The sequence below is a fragment of the Phoenix dactylifera genome, chromosome 1, assembly GCF_051530095.1.
Source record: "Phoenix dactylifera cultivar Ajwa chromosome 1, Ajwa_hap1_PhDact_Kaust_v1.1, whole genome shotgun sequence".
Classification (NCBI taxonomy): domain Eukaryota; kingdom Viridiplantae; phylum Streptophyta; class Magnoliopsida; order Arecales; family Arecaceae; genus Phoenix; species Phoenix dactylifera.
In genome coordinates, this window is record NC_143190.1 from 19,819,661 (window position 1) to 19,840,752 (window position 21,092).

At 37.8% G+C, this 21,092-nt stretch overlaps 1 protein-coding gene across 1 annotated transcript; it reads right to left on the reverse strand.

Annotated features, from left to right (window-relative positions):
• Positions 1–5,556: 5,556 nt before the first annotated feature.
• LOC103697509 (pentatricopeptide (PPR) repeat protein) lies at positions 5,557–19,823 on the reverse strand. Its single transcript, XM_088721080.2, has 3 exons — positions 17,597–19,823; positions 9,079–9,162; positions 5,557–5,952 (listed from the first exon to the last, which is right to left on the reverse strand). The coding sequence occupies exon 1, from the start codon at positions 19,706–19,708 to the stop codon at positions 17,693–17,695; it is 2,016 nt and encodes a 671-aa protein (XP_088577206.1). The 5' UTR covers positions 19,709–19,823; the 3' UTR covers positions 5,557–5,952; positions 9,079–9,162; positions 17,597–17,692.
• Between the last annotated feature and the right edge of the window lie 1,269 nt (positions 19,824–21,092).

The following is a 21,092-nucleotide window of genomic DNA, read 5'->3' on the forward strand; positions in this document are numbered from 1 at the left end:
CCGGTCCACCCAAAATTGGTTATTCATTTGTTTTGGTTTCTATGTCTCTTAACTCTACCAAACCATTTTGCAAATCAACATGCAGAAGTTTTCAGATTTTTATGGAACTAGATTTTGTAATAGAAGGATCTAATTGATTGGTTAAATGCATAAGAATCAGAAATTTTAAACTAATCCAACATAGAATGATCAATTGGATTTTCTTTTGTATGTTGCAACGTTCTTCTTTTAAGATGTCATGGCACCACATTCAGAGCACATTTTAGCTTTTGGACTAAGGGGCTGTTTAATTGCCTGCATCAAGCCTCAAATTGTGCAACTTAGTTGCAGGCAGACAGTGTTAGGTTGCCTATAATTGGGTTAGATGCAGGCAACTAAATTGCCAACTTATATCATATCACGGGCCGGGCCTAGGGCCTAAATTCTATTCATTTTTATTCGGATTTTGGGCCAGGCCTATTTAAATTTGATCTTTTGTGTGCCCAAGTCCGGCCGATAATCAACTCTAATCTTAATTTATCCTCTATTTACATGTTACAAATAAGGTATTTTTATAATGTTCCATAATTTTCACAAAGAACATCTACTTACATCTAACATATAAGGTGTTTTTATAATGTTCAATCATTTTCACAATAAAACTTCAATTTCTCATCTTTTTAAATTGATCCATCTAGATACTCCTTTTAGGGTGATATCTATGAAGAAATTTGCAGATTATATGGAAAAAAAACTTGTTCCTCAAAACAACATGTGCTTTGTATGACTTAAGAAATTGTTCGAATCTTCCAATCAATCTTTGTTGACCGGTACCGCCGGGGGTTGGCAGGGGGAAGTTGTGCAAAGTGGATTCAAGTAAGGCTATGAACAAATAGACTAGAAGATATTTTTGGGTGGGAGATAGCATCTTATGAGCATCTAATAAAATAGCAGAATATATGTCTCATTATTACATTTAATATAAAAATATGCATAAGGATTTAAAAAAATAATACTATTTTAATACTACAATTGTATTAAGCTTAAGTTGTGTAGCAAAAAAAAAAAATTAACATATAAAAGAAAACTTCCAACTAGAGTTTGGCACCTTATACACAATTTCTAGCTATTAAAGGAACGATATAAGCATGATTTGTGATATCTAAATCTTTTGTTCAAACTTAATTCTCATGCAGTAAGACACCAGGGTATATCAAAATCCAAATCCGTATTCTAACTAGAGTGGTGCATGGTACATGAAAGTTTCTAGCTATCAAGTGTATGATGTAAGCCTGACTCATGATTTGTAAATGCTTGATTTAAGTTCTGTTATCCTACAATCATATGCAACAAAGTATTTAAAAAACGTTAATTGAATGGTATTCACTAAAAGATAAAACAATCTTCTTAATCGAACAATCGTTATAACCCAAGTCAAGATAGGTTATATGTAGGCTAGAAATTATGGAATTAGGATAGGTTTGGGTTGGCTTGTCATGTTTTAAAGATGGATTGGATAGGGGTAGATTAGGTACTACACAATATTTGTAGTCCTTAACTATACCTGATATGCCTAGGTTAAAAGCTTAAAACAAATTGAATCAAACTTGAGCTAAAATTGAGACCAAAACCAATCATGTCTAGGTCTAAATTTTGGATTAGAAGGTAGCTTATTCTAACCCTAAATGCTACGCAACTTATATAGACATTCAAGCCAACACAAACTGGTAATTTTGGAAAATTAAGATATAAAACTTTAGCCATTTACATTAAAAAAAAATACACATTAACATATATGGCCTCTTGATGTTTCCTAAGCTACCCATTCCAACACGCTACGCCCTAAGTGGATAAACACTCAGATGAAAGCAAGAACATTCCTATAGTCAAGGTGAAGGATTTTATAGAATTCCAGCATCTACAATAGCGACAACAATGAAACATACCAATGGAAACTTACATAATGAAGTTTGGGAGAAGGGATCGATCATTTATAGAAAAGCAACAAATGAATGACAAACAACATTTTAAAGGCATATAGGCTGTATGTCGTAACCGTCATACTTTTATATGTCATAACATGCATGTCATGGCAATAAGTTCAGTAATGCATAAACAATATATATTAAATTCATGTCACAGGTTCTAGAATAATTGTCACCAGTTGTAGTATTTTTGTAAAGTGATGAGCATCCTAAATATGCAAGTCAAGATAGCTTGCCACAACAAATTTAGTAACATACTCAGGGTGTGGACAATAGAGTTTCTTGTGGAGCTAAAAGATTCAAGATAGGTATAAAATAATCTTTGCTTTCTGAAATATCAAACAACTTCTTCAATTAGAGAAGCATTCAAGATTAAATTATTCCCAAAGACAAGTAAATCATTTGAAAGAAATCCCAAGAGCAATGGTAGTAAGAGCCTCTAGCGAAACGCCTGGCATTGAGAGAAGGAAACTTGGGAGGTCACCTCCTTTATTATTTCATAAAGGTGAACTTGTGGGTGGGATCTTTAGAGGTCTCTCTCTACATTTGCAGGATCCGTCCTTTGGTTGTATAACAACCCTTTGAATTTCAAAAAATATTTTTCTTTAGGATTCTATACATGCATATCCTGCTAAATATTAAAATTAGCATGTATATTTGTTTTGTGTGTATACCCTTCATTTTTTTTTTTTTTGCATGCACGTCCACACCATTTAATGCTATTAAGAAATTAGTGGTTTAAAATTAAAAATGACTGAAATATTCTTAATAGATGGATATGCAAAAAGAAACATTTATAAGGGTATATATACAAATAACACTTTGCGAGAATATTCATGCAATTTCATATATTTAGGAGGGTTTACATGCAAAAAATTTTAATTTTATTTTTTTCAATTTCAACCTATTTTAACACTCAGATTTGTTTAGTGCTTGCTTTTTAATATTTTCCGTAAAATTATTGCTTAAGAAAAAGATTGATTCAATAATTAGATAACAAAAAGAGTTATGAAAGTTCTTTCACTAATCATGAGATTATTGTACTTTATTCTTCTTCATTTATGACAACCGCTATATCATATTTCATCAAAACATAACTTATAATATTTATTGCTATAGATGCGTATACTATATGAGGGTATGTATTAGAAAATAAAAAAATTAGAATATTTTGAAGTCACACGATAGATTACAATGTTCAAGCTTTCTTACTACTGCTATGCTCATGGGTGGAAGAACGACATCAATTATCCCCAAACAAAATCATGGAAGGACTTCTAACTCTTTAGACTTATTAACAACCTCCGCGGCTATGTGGTAGAAGGCCATCCCTTATGTTGTGTACCTTAAGCCACTTTTTTTTGAGCTTCAATTTTCTAGAAAAAGAAAAGATTTGATGTATAGGCCCATATTGTCATAGTAATTATAAATCAGTTACTAGCCTGCACATGAGAAAATTTTCAATTATAGAAAATAAATATTGCAAATCTCATACACTAAAAGGTAAATATTACAAATCTCTCACAACACTTTTTTTTAAAAATAATTTATAAAGCTAATAGCAGGACCTGACCATCTTCATGGTAAAAAAGATACAATGAAGGGTTGTCTATGATGAAGAAGGAAGTCGAGAGAATAGTTTTGATTCTGGATAGAGAAGCGAAAGAGAGGGTCGAGAGAGATCAAAAAAATTCTCGAAAGAGGTAAAGATATTTTTTTCCAATAAGATCTGTTAACTTGTTACTCACTTCAGGAATAAAAAGATACTTTCATCATTTTAATTAATTTTTAATTTAAATAATATAATTTTGACTAATTACGTTAGCTGAATTGCTACGTCAAAGATTTTCAAACAAAAATAATATTTTGTGAGGGCATGTACGTAAATATTAATTTAGGGAGCATTCATGCAAATTCTAATATTGCAAAACAAAAAAAAATTTATATATACCCTTCTAAATATATGAAATTGTATGAATACTCTCCAAAATTGCTATTTGCTTGCATACCCTTATAAACTTTTCCTTTTGCATGTTTATCTGTTAAGTATATTTTCATTATTTTAATTTAAACCACTAATTTCTTAATAACGTTAGATAGCATGGGTACATATGCAAAAAAAAAAAGGCTATACATACAAAATAAATGTTTGATGAGGGTATACATACAAATATCAATTTTGGGATGGCATTCATGCAAATTTCTATATTTAGGAGGGTATGTATGCAAAAAATCCTTTCTTTTATTCCATTTTCCATATGAATTTAGTAGACTTTAGAACTTCCACAAATTATATCAATATCCATCAATACATTAGAATTGACCTTGTAGAGATGAGAATTTATTTGAGGTCCCTTTCATTATAGTCCATACTAACTAGTCCTTCCACCATACCATATTCCTTATGAGCTATAAGGGATGGAATAAAGTCAATGTCAAATCCCTATCTTAATATAATCTCATTATAATGATTTTCATTTGTACTCCAAACAATTTTGAAAATTTCTTTTACACATTTGTGCATATATAATACTAAAACAGTTTTCTAAATTTTCAAAATGTATCAGCTGGATATCCTTGAGTCCATGCATTCATATGAAAATTGCTTGAATATCCTTTTTTATTAACAGAATGATGGATCCTTTATTGAGCATCTAATAGAATTTATTCAACACATATATAACTCAAGTGCTCGTATATAGCCTTTAAATATTTCAGTATCACCGTTTCGCAACATCAAAGTCATATAAATGTTATATAAATATATATTGATCTCTCAAGTCATAGGACAATTAGTAAATTGTAAGTGAACTACCCTTTGATACTAAACTGACAATTCTATAGGGTGTTCTAACCGGATCCCATTCAATGTATGCACTTCTTACATTGCATCGACTTGCCTACTTAAGGTTACTACCTCAATGATGGAGCCAAGTCGTTCTATATTTGATAGAGGCATAACAAATATGGGCTGTAGTAGCGTGATGTCTGGTCAAACCCATAGCTTAGAACTATTTTGGGTCTACAAGGAACTAGAGAAAAACTCAAACTCCATGTTCTTGGTTCATTAACCATTAACATTGTTCTTGCACCCAAAAAAAAAAAAAAAGCATTAAAATAGTTCTCCTACAATATTGCCCGAGGAACCTTATGATCACACATATAAAATAAAAAACTTGTTAATAATATTGTATGTGACATAAAAGCAGCAATAATAATAAATTCAAAATTAGTTTCTGAGGGCATGTTTCCAACAACAGGAGCAACAAAGCAGAGCCGGCATAAACAGAAACAAAAAGCAACATTTGAATGGCATGAAAGCATTTCCAAATAAGGAAAAACTGTGCATTTCTGACGCATCCAATCCCTATCATGTACCAAGACAGGCTTCTGTGCATCCACAGACTTAGTTTTGAGATTTAAAAAATATCCCTTTGGGAAATCACTTATGTGCGATCACTGTACATTTAATCAAACATCATCTAAGCCTGTGAAGAACATTTGGGTGTCAAAGCATTTTCAAGCATTACCATAAACTTGTTTCCAACATTTAGCCGAGGCTGACCTCAACACAAATTGGAATGCACCGATGTTTCTGAGGATGATTTCTTCCACTAGCAAAATAAATGTTCATAATTTCCATTAGGTCGGGCAATCTATTTGATGTACATTGTCGTCTGCTAGTTCTTGTGGATAATAGAAAGGAGGAAAAAATTAAATGCAATCTTTCTGTGCATGCAGGAAAGTTCCTAGAAGAACAATTGAGTTCTGGTTTTGGATCCTCAGATCTGATCAGCGCACCATTTGCCAATGCCTTCAACCTTGGACTAACTGAAGATCATTCAGTTCCAAATTGAATAGTGAAATGACCTTTTTTGAATCTCCCCTTGCCAACCGAAGAGGATAGCCAACACATGAACAGATACATTGATGTCCCATGCAAAGTCCAGTCCAGGAAACATCACCCAATTTGAAGAAGGCAGAGTGGCTGTTCGAAGAGCACCCAGTGATCAGTCATTCACCATCAGCAAAAGGGAAGAAAAATGATCAAATAAATTTCTACAGATTTAGAAAATTACGGATATAATAATTGTTCGCAAAGCATTTCATATGCAGCATCTTTAGAATGAGAAGATATACATAATGGCCTAGCTAATTCATATAGTTCAACGAAAAGAATTTCATAAGAAGGTTATATAACAAACTGGAATTATTGTATAGCTTAGACAGCGTTTACTAATGAACAAAACAAAGGAGACATCGGACTATGTGATGAAAGTGTAATTTTAAGCCCACATTTGGCAAAGTTCAAGAAGTCAAATTGATTATCGGTTGTCAGAATAGTGAAAAAAAAGTAAACAGCCAAAATAGACTCAGATTATTCACCTATCAAGCAGGAGTTGAGCCTTAACCTCTTTTTAAACAACCTTACAGCTCTTAATATTGCATAATAATTTCAAATTGCATGTCTCTTGCACACCTTGTTCATCCTTATAAGGTATTGCCAATCAATCAAAATCTTACACAGTTTTAAAGAGTTTGAACCATTGCTTCCAGAGTGTTCAACAGTAATGCACAACACTATCTTGCCTTTCTTTCTTTTACAAGTAGAGTCACCAATATCGACTAAAACATAAACATTATACAGAAAGGACCAAGTAATATTCATTCATTCCCTCTCTAGATGAGCAGGTCAACCAAATCAAAAAAGATGTCAGCCAGAAAGGATAAAAGAAATAAAACAAGTGAAGGAATGAGCAATTTTGTGGATTTGAAAACTGAATAACCGGTATAGAAAATTCCACATATGAAAGCCTAAGAGTTCATTCCTCATGGATGAGGCTGCAAAAGAAGGAAAATGCAAATCTAATGCTAATGCATTTTTGGTGCATTGATAAAGATCATAATATTTGGTAGTAGAGCCAGCCACAAGTTGGGAGGTCCAGACATATGAACGCTACCTGAAAAGATTGGGGAAGGGGTTGGGGTGGGCGAAAAGGCTACTTAGTAATGAAAGTGCGACTGCCATACATAAAAGGCTATTTAGACTAGCGAGTGAGAGCCATCAAAGAGTGGGCGACCGAGAATGTCAGCTGTGGAGTATGTAATTTCTTAGGTACCAAGTCCTATGCCTGACACATCTCTGAAGGCAGGCTTCTTTTGGATATATTGGTTAGGATATATATATATATAACATATACATACATAGATATAGTATGGCTAATAAATTGACAAATTAATGATGAGTAAACTTGCCAATTAATTTTAGAGCTTTTTTAAGTGTTTGCCAGCAGACTTGGCGTTGTACCATACCACTCTAAAAAATACTTCTCATATGTGCCCATACCATACTAGAGGATACTTTGGGGTAGTAAAAAGCATCTTATGATCATTTGATGAAATAGAAGATACCTGTCTCATTGTTTCATTTTTATAAAAATATGCCATAGGATTTAGGAAAATTATTAGAATTAAATTGATTTTAGATAACTAGTGACAGCAATAAAAAGTATCAATTTAAGATAGTTCATAGCATTAGGAAAAACTATCTGCATGAGAGAAAGCAACATTCTAACTAGAGTTTGGCACCTCATATACAAGTTGCAGTTCCAACATTTTAACTAGACTGTGGCATAGTATGTGCAAGTTTCTATATATCAAGGGCATGATGTAAGCATGACTAATGATATGTAGATCCCTGCTTAGGGCTGAAAACAGATTGGATATTGATATATCCATATTTTTTAATAAATACGGATACTGATGCGGATATTAAATGAATATCAAAATTAGTATTCATATTTGTTTTAAAGAGATATGGATATGAATCAGATATTATACATATCCATATTTGTTATAAACAGATCGGATATTAAACATATCCATATTTTCTTACCTAAATATGGATATAAATCGGATACTTTTTAAGATATTAATCAAATTTGAGCAAAATTTAATGATGAAAACTAGCAATAAAACCATGATCATAAAGAAAGATTCAATTAAAAAAATAATTTTAAAAAATATTTATCAATAATAAAAACTAACAATTTCATAAAGAAAATACCGCTCAAGGTTGTTCATCACCAAAGTAGACGGGATCTATGGTGCCTACAAGGCATCTCACGGTTGTCACCAAGTGGAAACTAGAAAATAAACAGGACTTTCGAATCTCTAATTGCTTGAAGACGATGAAGAGAAAAGACGGACGAAATAGATGAACGATAGGTTTAAGTCTTTCAGGCGTGCAAGGTGATTCGAAGAATTTTATTCGAATTAGGTATTCCATATTTGGGTTACTATCTTAAGTGAAGGTCATCCGATATCTGGGTTCTTTTTAGTTTAGGTTTGGTCAATTACTTAATTGATTTGCTGATTTAACTTAACTTAAACTTCTTCCTTTCACTTATCCTTGTTATATGGATATCCGGACATGAATTAGAATCTGAAAAAATCAGGTGTATCTGTATCCGTAATTGACTATACAAATCCATATTTGAATCCTCGGACCAAAAAATCAACATCCGAATCTGATCCGAATCGAATATAGAAATGGATACAGTCGAATATAATCCGACCCACTTTCAGCCCTATCCTTGATTTAAGCTCTATTATCGTCCAATCACATGCAATAAAATATGGAAAAAGGATTTCAATTGAATGATACTTACTAAAAGAGAAAACAATCTTCTTGATCAAACAATTGTTATAACCCAAGTCAAGACAAGTTATGTTTAGGTTGGAAATTATGGAGTTGGGGCAGGTTTGGATTTGCTTGTCGTGTTTTTAAGTTGGATTACTTTGAGGTAGGTTAGGTACTACACAAATCAATGGGTTTGTGTACCCCTAAACCATACTGATACACCGAAGTTAAAAGCATAAAACAAATTGAATCAAACTTGAGCTTAAATTGAGACCAAAACCAACCAAACCATCAAATAAATTGTATAAGATCCAGGTCTAAATTTTGGACTAGAAGCTAGCTTTAGTCCAACCATAGATGTTACTCAACTTGTATAAACATTCAATCCAACACAAACTAGTAATTTGGGAATAGTAGGATATAAAACTTTAGACATTTATATTAAAAATAAAAACATCTATATTAACATACCTGGCCTCTTGATGTTTCCTAAGCTACCCATTCCAATAGTTTGTGCTCTAAATGGATAAAAGATTGGTGAAAGCAGGAACATTCCTGTAAAGGTGAAAAATTTCACAAAATTATAGCATCTACAACAATGGCTACAACAACGAAACATACTAGTGGAAACATGCATGATGAAGTTTGGAAGAAGGAGCTTGTTTTATAGAAAAGCAATATAAGAATGACAAAAAACATTTACAGCATATAGGCTGTATCATAACTGTCATACTTTTATTTCTCATAGCATGTCATAGAAATAAGTTTAGTTACGCAAAAACAATATATACTAAATGCCTGTTATGGATTCCAGAATAATCTTGTCACCAGTCACATTATTTTTGTTAAGTCACAAAAATACTAAATATGCAAGTCAGAGCTTGCTGTAACAAATTTAGTAACATATTCAGAGTGTGTATAATAGAGCTGCCAACGATACTAAAAGATTTAAGCTAGGTGTCAACCCATCCTTGTTTGCCAAACATCAAACCATTGTTTCAATTAGAGAAACATTGAAAATCAAAGCATTCCTGAAGGCAAAAGCATTGGAAAGAAATCCCAAGAGCGTGGATATTAAAAGCCTCTAGACACCTATGCTGAGTTTGGAGTAGACAATCGAATAAAGTAAATGGGTAATAAAGTTCAAAAAGATGGTAGCATGGGCACATGGAAGAAGTTTGAGAGTTGCACTAGTAGAGTATAATGTGATGAAATACTGGCCTCTGTGCGCCACAAAGTTAAGAGGAGGACCTGATAGGTAGTGGGTTGGATTTATGAGTAGGATTCAGATAAGTTGCAAAATCTAAACCTTGATGTTATTTGTGAGAGAATATCAAAGAAAAGCTTTCACAAAATAGGTTTCTGCCAATGCTACGAATATGCATAGATAAGGTTAAAGGCTGCAGTTTGTTAATGCTAATTGTATGATTCTGTAAGTTAACGTAGTTGAATCAATATCACTCTGAACATAATAATCACCTCCATCAAGAAGAAAAGGAGGACAAGAAAAAGATATGCATGATATTTGAAACAATATAAGCTTCATAAAATAAAGAGGGTTTGCTATTGAAATTACGTCATATTCTCCCAAAGATGTACACTGAACTACTGAAGTGCCACTATATTCTTGAGATGTTGAAATATTCTAGTTTCTACGATAGTAAACATGAATACAATGGCAAACTTTATGTCATTTGATAGTAAAGTAATATGTTTTTCTTCAATTACTAAAGCATACATGAAGACTGAATTTAGGTATGAAGCATGACTATGATGTAACAAGTTCTTATGGCCAATGCTTTACACACGATTGGCATCACTAGCACTTGGAGACATTAACAGACTTTCTGTTAGCAGTTAGCACAGACATATACCAAGACCATTAATGCAACACAATCATATTAAAAGAACGAATGCATAAGAATCATGTGCATTTAATAACCAAAACAGGAGAGGAATAATTAACCAAGGCCAATGTAATACAATGCAAGCACACCATTCATTTCAGGCCTATGCATAGCATAGTCTTAATATTTATATCAAGTGCATGTCATCTGATGGATACAATCAACCCCCATGCACCATTAGTTCCACTTAAAACATATGAAGGCTAGGTCAGGTAATACAACATATATGATGGATCATCCTCTTATACATCCAGTTCATACCAGTATGATGATGTATCTTGCCTAATTGTTGTGGATGTGGCATAATCAATACAAAGCATGGCCCATATATAAAGATATGAATTCGTAAGTCATCCAAAAAAAGAAAAATCACTTATGATGCCTAGTTTTGAAGGTCTATCTATCTAAGCATATGATGGGTTGACATTATAACTCAAAAACAGAATACTACTTCCAGATAACTATATCACCTTGAAATTACCTAAATGAGATTTTCCCACCTCTTCTCTAGAAGGGGAGGATAAACGATAATTTATTTAATCAAGTAGATAATTACAGGTAGGTGACGGCAAAAAAGATCAGCCTCAAAAGCTATATCTAGACTCAGTCAAGTGAAACAGCTTAAAACAACATAATCCACACAAGGAAGAAGGGAACCAAATTCATGGGAAATATGCTGTGTTGAATTCAAACACATTTTGCAATGAAGGCTGCAAAAGGAAAAGACGAGGCTGGGTTCTGGGAAGACGGGTATTATAACATTAACTTCAATTGAACAGGGCATCAGGTGCTAAGATAGCATCATTGCTGTGCACCGAGTTCTCAGCTCATTCAGTCTTTCTAATTGACCGAGCGTGAAGAATTTTTATTCTCTGAAGAAAGAAATAAAAGAGACATGATATTGGATTTGGGAAATTCATTTGAGAAATTGGCCAAAGGATCAGGAGCCTGCTAGTGTTGTATCAGTTCCCTATTAGTGGTCTTCGAACATAATTATATATTATAGTTCTTCAAATAGAATTTTGGTGTGCTGGAATTCTTTTTCTCTTAACATTGTGAGTTAGAACTTTAGTATGCACAAGTGACTACTGCACTTGCTACTACTACCGCTACCAAGGACGCGGTTCGGAGAGTACCGAGCTATACCGAGGGCTGACCAGTGCGGTTCCAGCCCTTGGTTCGAGAAATCGGCGGGGGAAGGGAAAAGAGAGAAGTAAAGAGAGAAAAAGAGAGAGAGAGAGAGAGAGGGGAGGGAGGGAGGCAGAGGGGGCTTGGAAGACCTCCTCCACTCACCCGCAGGGGGCGCTAGGCGGAGCCCCTATTTCTGCCCCGGTTCTTAAATTTTTTCATTTCTTTAAGTGAAGTTGGCAAACTCTGTGCCGACTTTACTTTAAAAAATTAAAAAAAGTAAAAATCAGGGTCGAGCCCTTGTTTCGTTCGAAACAAAGGCTCCTCCCCGCGCCCTTTGCAGACAAGTGGAGGAGGAGATGAGGGATTCCGAGACCCCTCTCTCACCCTCTCCTGGCATCTCTCATGCTCCCCCTCCCTTTTCCTTCCTCTCCCTCCTTCCCTCTCTCTCTCCTTCTTGACCCTGAGCCCTCGTTTCGAACGAAACAAGGGCTCCGCCCAACGGCCCAAGCAAAGGAGGAAAGGAGGGCTTCTAAACCCCTTCTCTCTCCCTCTCCCAACATCTCTCTCCCCCCTCCCTCTCTCTCTCTCGTCCTCTCTCTCCTCCCTCTCCCCCTCCCTCTCCGATTTTTCTTCATCAGTACATGCTAGAACAGCATGGCATGGTATCATATCGTACCATACCATCGGCCTATCAGCATGGCTGCCGGTTTCGGTACTGCAGATCTTAACCGCTATTTAGACCCTAGATTAGCTCTCCTTTTATTTTTACCACCCCTTGACCTAAATTTTCTCTTAGATGGGTGCTTGTGCATATTGCATTTTTGGAGCTTTAATTTGTTCATTGACTTTCTGGAGCTATTGCAGCAACTATGCAAGGGCCAATGTCTTCTTATTTAGAGTACAATTAAGTGTGAAATTTTTGTAAAACTTAAGTACCATTTGCAATATGGTGTCAATTTGGATGTCAACATCCATCATTGATCCAAAAAGCTCTAACTCTTGAATGTAGCCAATCAACGCAACTATAGGATCAGGTCCACCTTTTGGCAGCTTGGCATGTTAATCAACACCCTAAGAGTCTTAAGGCGTGCTAGCCTTTGCTATCTACAAATCATTTCTTGAACATTGTGAATAATATCGGAAGTAGCCTGTATCTTTTCATTCTAAGACAACAGAATATCTAACATGCTAGCCAGAATATGACATTTTCTCGTTTATTGGTGTAATCAAGGTTTTAAATCTCGTGGGATGAGGTTGTCCTTATTTTTTCATGAAACAGGGCATGCCATTATCCCACCCATCCCAACATTTGGGATAGGAAATATCCCAAAATGTGCCAATCGAGATGCTGGATTAATGGCAGGATTGTCTTGTCCCAACACTCAGGATGGTACCCCATCCAGGTGTCCCATGGGATGTCCCACTGGAACTTGAGCTCTTGGGTGCGGTCCTAATTTTCCAATGCTTCCTTCGACTAATGTATAATATCAACACCATCATGATATGTTAGTCTACCCTCTGTCAACACCCAGCTGAGGCTATCAGTAGATAATATCAAATTCGACTAATGTCTCCAAGATGCAGTAAGGTCCAACCAACTTGTCTTCTCTCAAAATTTTCATCAAAGGATTAAAATTGCCCATACTCATTTCTATCGAGAACCTCAAAGGAATTAAAACTAACCATATTCATTTCTATCAAAAACCTCAATCCATAGTTACCCAAACTCATGCATGCATTGCAAAAGGGGATGAACTTTAAGGTGGATAGCAACTATCCTACCCATTCTAAGTAATCAGCAACATCCCAGATATCACCATTGATGTGATGGACCTCGATTTTGGACTCTCGACTTCGCCTGATATCTTAGGATCACTATCGTACCCATCAGTTAAGCATGATCCATCATCTCAATCAAGAGTCAAAATATAATGGTGAGCTTTGCATAGGCATGTACTCTTATTCGATGTGCTCCTTCCCAACTCACGTACAACTACAAGCCTACTAACAAAAATCGAGTTAGCTTCTGCATGGACATGCGGTTACCAACTGTATGCTAGCACCTTATAGAGCGGACAATGGATAGCCATGGTGACTCATACATGTACCTACCCTCATATATGCTTATGATTAAATGCCGTTGAGGGATTTAGTGAGCTTCAATGATCTAATCACCAAGATAGCACCAATAAAGATATACATATATATACATTCATATATGTACATATATAGATACACACACACATATATATATATATATATATATGGCATACATGAAATAACAGACGTCATATCGTATATGAAATGCATGACATCTATATGGCCAAAACCGTAGGTAATCAGACCAATAAGCAATTTTAAAGTAGTAAATCAAATCCACATATGGCAACGACGGTGCCATAGATTCATTTAATTTCAAGGTTCGCCGTATCGGTACCGGACCCCGTACCGATGCCGCAATAGATAGGCATACCGAGTGACGGTACGGTACGGTATATGGTACACCAGATGTACCGGTATCGGTACCCACCGATACTGATACGGTACGTCCGGTACCGACCGGTACAGCATACCATCATTCAACTATAGAAATCTAATTTATGCATTAGTTGATCCATGCCACTATGCCACCTTAACGCATCCCAATTATACATAAAAAGGATGGCCTATTGGTAAAAAAGCAAGTGCCAATACCTTTACAATGGCCTTATAAAGCATCTAGAAATTGAAAATTCAAACCATCAACAATAAAAAAAATTATATACATTCACATTACATTCCATCACCATATTCACATACAAATTTAATGTATATCATGTACAATAACATGCAATCATAGCCCAACTTTAATGTCAAAATTGATAAATCAAGGATTTTAAAGAGAATTGAAATGAGATCGACCCCCTTGAACAGAATTATACTGCATTGCAATTATTCCTAAATTAGTCCCACCAATCCAATAAAAAAATTTAAATCATCATCCCATGATGCTAATCATAATATGTTTTGTTATCAACATCATCCCATGAATTTAAAACTGTGTAGTTCATGAATTACTTGAACAAAGACCTAAGGTTTAAAATAAATTTTATCCCTTTAATTCGAATATAAAATAATTAGACTATCATGGAACATAAGTGGCAAAACTCAGCTAATTTTCCAACCAAGTAAATATGCCATGGAACCAGTCTGGGTAGCAACTTTCGCCATTTCGGTATTGGACCCTGTTGGCACGGTATGGTACAGAGTCTTTTCGATATACCGAGTATCAGTACGCCTCCTGTACGGAATACCAGTTCACTCGGTATCCTCCTATACCGGGTACCGGTATCGAACCAGTATGGTACGGTACGCCCCGTTATGCTAAGTTCAAGCCGGTGTGGCGAGCCGTGCTAGGTAGTCTTGTAATTTTCAATCAATCCAATCATCTGATCTATAATAAAATTAAAGAAAAATATCCAAATTAATTTCTTTTAGTCTAAGACTAATCTAACCCATAATTGCTAAAATAGCCTATATAATCAGCTCTAATCTTATGATAAGTTTCTGGGTAAACCGGTCATCATATGACCTAATTGGGTTGTATTGGGTGACTTGTTTATGATAAATGACATGCTGAAATTTAAACCTGATAAACTCTGGTATAAACCCTCATAAATTCAGTGATCTAGAGGTCCTACTAACTAATATAAGAAAATTTAATTTTGACTTCCCATAACTGGCCTTACTCAAACTTGCGACTTGATTAGAGTACCTGCGATATGCTTTACACGTTCGCTTCCAGGACGTCACGCCCGCGCGTCTCATGACTGTAATGGTTGGGGTTGGCTCTGCTCGCCGATTGTGCTGCGTGAGCCTCCAGATGCCTCCAAGCAAACGAAGGTTTTCGGGGTGATCGCCGCGCATCCTTCCCATGCTCCGTGACAATGGCGGTGCCCCGAAACAAAGGGGCCACCCAGTCGCGGTCGCTAGGGCAGGGCCGTATCCCGGCATCCCCGCCGGGATACGGGCCGTTTTCCCGCGGCAAGTCATCACCAAAAAGAGGGGCCGGTCTTCGTGCCAGGGTATCCCGATCCGAATGCCACGAAAATTTAGGGAAGCCTTTTTCTTAAAAGAGTTTCTGCGACCGGTGAGCGTGACGTTTGGGAAGCATGAGCAACCCATGAGCCCCGTACCAACCCATTGGGATCCTAGGCATACAGACCTAAAGGATGATTGTCATACCGTCCACTGTCGTCACTTCCCCAGCATAATTAGATTAAAAGCAAGTGAAAATACCAGCCATTAATACAAAAATGTTGCTATATGCAGTAGGTCAATCCTCTTTGAATTTACATCTCTTCCTTTTTCGATTCCAATTCAACTTGAACTATACCAAGATCAAGGATTAACAATATTAGAAAAGTTCGAGATCTTGGAAGAAAACATACAACTAAAAATTGTTGCAAAAAACTGCTATCAACCAAGATGAAAAATAGGGCTGCACTCATACTTCGCTATTTCCAGGTATCATGCACAATAGATGCATTTGCCATCCATATTTATTTACTATTATGTAAAATTAACCCCTTAGGCATCCCCCTATGGTCACGATAGTACATGAGAAAAAGACAAACCATTCAGCCTGATTAGCCCCATCAGTGGAGAGCCAATAGATAATAAAAAATATGTCAAGACTTTTATAGAAGTTCGAATAAAAATTCTCTGGTGCACGCACAAGAGATCACCTAGGAACCTCTTCTATTTTTGCCCTGTAACCCCTAGCATGGATCTTAAAGGGGCAACTAAAGAGGCAAGATGGAAGGGGACTTCTACTAACAGAGTCCCTCCTGTCTTCATTATTTCCAAAAAAAATGAGTTCCTTCATCCGTCTCATAGCTCCCATATCTCTCTTCTTTCTCCTCCCGAATCCCTCTCGGTCTCTTTGCTTTCCCATCTCCAGGCGATCTCCTAGATGATCTATCCAGGTGATCCAATACATATCTCTAAGCAAATTGAAATACGGTTCCCAAAATATGGTATTCACCAATACATAATTTATGGCCAGCTAATACACCTAGCAATAGTTTCTAGAATACGGTGTTTACTAATACACAGTACATGACGAGCTATACATACCTGAAAAAATAATCATCCAACGACTCAATACACACCTGCAGTGGTAACGATACACAATTTTAGGAACAGTGTGTTCACTAGTTTACACTCTATGGCCGGTTGATGCACACCTGGATAGATTGCCTAGGGAGAGATCACTTGGGGATGGGTAAGGGAAGAGATCGAGAGGGATTTGGAAGGAGGAGAAAGAAGAGGGATCTAGGGACAGACGGATGGACTCACAGTTTATTTATTTATTTATTGGAAATGATGGAGACAGGAGGGACCCTGTTAGTATGAGTCCCCTTCCGTCTGGTCTCTTTAGTTGTCACTTCAAGACCCATGCTAGGAGTTACATGGCAAAAAAAATAAGAGGTCTCCAAGCAAACTTCTTTGGTGCATGCACCAGAGCATTTTTGTTCTAGAAATTGGACCTAGAAGGAAGAACGTCTCATAGCTATTGAGTGAGTGTGTGTGCAAGCGCTTGTGCATGTGTGTGCATGCATGTGCGTGCACGTGTGGGCATGATGGAGGGAGCTTAGATCTCACAAAGCCAAATATGAAGTGTGTATATTTAATAAAAGAATTGCTTTATTTCACATTTTCTTTTGTAGATGTTGAAATAATGTTAGAAAGAATGAGAGAGCTACAAACACAAATTATGGGCCCAAGAGGGTTCAAACAATTCCAAGATACAAGGCATTCCGTGAAGGAATGCACATTTGATCAGATCCCCTTTGCCGTGGAGTCCAATCTGTTATCACTATTCAAAGTATACTTTGAGGGCACCTGCCCTTTCTAAGAATGCCATCAATTTTGAAGAAGAAAATTCCACTTGTTACATAAAGTCAGACCTTTTTTCCCAACTCTCGGAGCTATATCTTCTTATCATTCAACCTTTTCAAGGGGTCATGCTGGTAAAAGCTTCTTCTAAATCCTTTGACTCAAGATCACCAGTAATCTCCACAAGAGCATTCCCCATCTCTGAAATGATGAAAACGGCTAACATCTCTGACTATAATCTCCCGGTCCACAATCTTAGATATAAACTTAATAGCCACATGGCAATCATCACAAACTCGTAAGTTCTTCATGACTCGAATTGGAACTCCTTCAGGCATGCTCAGAATAGCAAATGCAATAGCCAGCTTCTCACTGTGATGAGCCAAACTGCACTCTTTCTCTTCATCATCCATGTCATGCAGAACTGTGCTGGTGTCTGGCACATACCCATACTGCCTCATCTTTCCTATCAGCTGGTTCAAGCACACTTCGATCTCTCCCTGCATAGGATGCAACCTGTCCCCCGTGGAGAACTGGTGCACCTGGCCCCTGAGCTCCACCCAGCTGATCCCAGGCTCCTTTCTCACCCTTCTCTCCCTCATAGCTCTTCGAATCTCAGATACCTCACCCCACCTTTTGGACGTAGCCCGAATGTTTGAGAGCAACACATAAGAAGCAGAATCCTGCGGCTCCAACCTCAGCACATGCTCTGCTACCTGCTCTGCCATCTCCGCATTCCTGTGGGTCTTACAGGCAGATAACAGCGTCTTCCAAATGACTCCATCAGCACTTACAGGCATCGATTTGATCAGAGCTTCAGCCTCATCCAGACATCCCGAGCGCCCAAGCAGATCGACGATGCACGTATAGTGCTTCAAAGTAGGCTTTAGTCTGTACTTCTGTGTCATAAGCTCAAAATATTCCATTCCCTTGTCCTTCAAACCACTGTGACTGCAAGCATATAGCAAGCTCAAGAACGTGACCTCATTCGGTTCAGTCCCTTCTTCCACCATCTCCTCAAACAGCTTGATTGCCTTCTGCCCATGTCCATGGAACCCATAAGCTGCAATCATCGAGCTCCACAAAACAAGATCTGATCCATTTGATTCAGAAAATACTTTAGCAGAGTCATCCAAGCATCCGCATTTTGAATACATGCTCACAAGCGAACTTCTCACTGCCACCACCTGATCAACTCCGGCTTTAGTGGCCTGCGAATGAATCTGCTGGCCCTGCCCAAGAGCCGCCAAATCCGAGCACGAGCTCATAACACTCACAAAGGTGACCTGATCTGGCGCCAGTCCAGCAGCCTTCATCAGACTAAAATAGTCAAGAGCTCCCTCGGGGTCTCCATTCTGCACCCTTCCCGCGATTATGGTGTTGCAGGAGACAATGTTAAGTGCCGGCAATCCTTTTAACACCCTCTCGCCCTCCTCAAGGCATCCGTTTCTCATGTACATGTGAGCCAGCGAGCTGCCGACGCACATATCACATTCAAAACCAGAGTATATCACACAGGAATGAATCTGCCGGCCCGAACTGACATCTTTTATCCCAGCACAGCACCGCAGGACGCTGCCCAAACTGAACTCGTCCGGTCGCAGCCCCTGCCTCCGCATCTCGGCGAACAGCTCCAATCCTTGCTCGTCGAGCCCGAAGTGAGTCAGCCCTGTTACCATGGCATTCCAGGTGGCGAGGTTCCTCTCGGGCATGTCGTCGAATAACTCGCGGGCATCCCGGAGGTCCCCGTTCTGGAGGAGGCCGCCGAGGAGGATATTGTAGGACATGACGTTCCTCCTCGGCATTGCGCCGAACAGGGAGAGGGCGGTCTGGAGCAGGCCGATTTTGGAGTACATGTGGAGGAGGTGGTTGGCAGTGAAGCGGTCGTTGGAGGCGCCGGAGGTGATGATGAGGGCGTGGATCTGCTGGCCATGGCGGAGAGGGAGGAGGCAGCAGGCTTGGAGGAGGTGGGAGAAGAGGTTAGGATCCGCAAATAGCTCGGGGAGGAAGCCTTGCAAGGCTTCTCTGAGAGAGCCTTTGGAGCAGAGGTGGATGAATGCTTGTTTAGATTTAACGGAAGATTGGCTTCTGGGTTGGCATGGGCTGCAGCAGAAAGTTTTGGAGAGGAGTTTGGTGAGCTTTAGAGCGGGCAGGAGAAGGTGTTTGAGTGGAGGCTTGGCCATATGACCCTGGCCAAGGCCGTCTCATTCGTTCATTTCGTTGTTCTTTTATGGCCAAGGCCGCTTTTTTGCCAAAAAAAAAGAAGAAAAAAAAGTCACCCCCCACCCCGCCTTTTATATGTACATATATTTGTGTGTGCGTGTGGAAAGGCCTAGGCCATTTCCATGCCCTCAACATACATTGGCAGTAAGTCGATATACATCTTGATGACAAAATATCATTGTCATAGAATCATACAACTAAGGTCTTATGTGGAACACAGTGATCTATATCACTATTTACGCCATATCTTGATGGATGTTTAGAGTTCTAAGATGTATTGTAAAAATGACAGATGGCAACATCGCAGATCATTCCAAAACAACTATGTAAGTGCCATGTGGCGTTATCAAAGATAGGTCGGTTGACTTCGACAACGAAGGGTATCAACCATGAACAAATTCCAGCCGAGTAGTCCGAAAATATAGAAAGCTAGCCGATTGAACAAAATAAGCCGTAAGTGCACGCTAGAAGGGCCAACTACGCACTTAGGCAAACTTACTTGCTATTACGCTATTGGCTGAGTATGGACCTCTAAGTGTTAAGCAATGATGATGAAAAATGTCGGCCTAGTCAGTTTAAAAATGGTTATCAAATAATATAATGTGAAAGCTGAAGGAAAGATTCAAAATTTAAAGCTAATCTGATAATTGACGTAGAAGAAAATGAAAATAGTGGCAGTAATCAACCAGGACATACGTCCAAATGAAAGAGATTACACTTATCTAAGCGACTGGTATATAGAACGTGGTGATCAGGGGCATATAAATGTGAGATCGAAAAGGGAAAAACAAGATCCATCAACCTAATCATTAACCAATTTTATGTTCCCTTCTATCTTATTATTTTTTAATCAATTTTCTTTTCTATCTTTATTTCTCGGACCAAATGGGCAACATTCTAATAGTTGACCCTTAAAGTTCAAGGCAATTGGACCCATCTGCTCCTCTCTATTATTCTGTAGATGATTTGTGGCGTACTCTTGCTGTTATCTAACCCGACCATTGACCTATTCTTCTACCCATCTCATCTCGAGAGGGAAATAAGATTTTTGGTGTACCAGATGGAACCTTGACAACTAATCAGAATGCCGCCAAAGAAGAGGAGTGATATATAACCATGTAGTTTGGCTCAAGCTGAAAAGCCCTATTAATAATGCACACCAAGCAAAACTGTTGGAGCGCAATCCACAAGCATGCTGACAGATAGCTAGGTGTGGTGCATTACCCAGTTCAAACTCATGAAGGGACCATGGTCTTGAAGGTTAGGCTCCACCTACTGGGTTGGCCAGGGATATCTGGGGCACCCCATTCTGCTCTTGCAGCGTCCAGGACGATATTGATATCC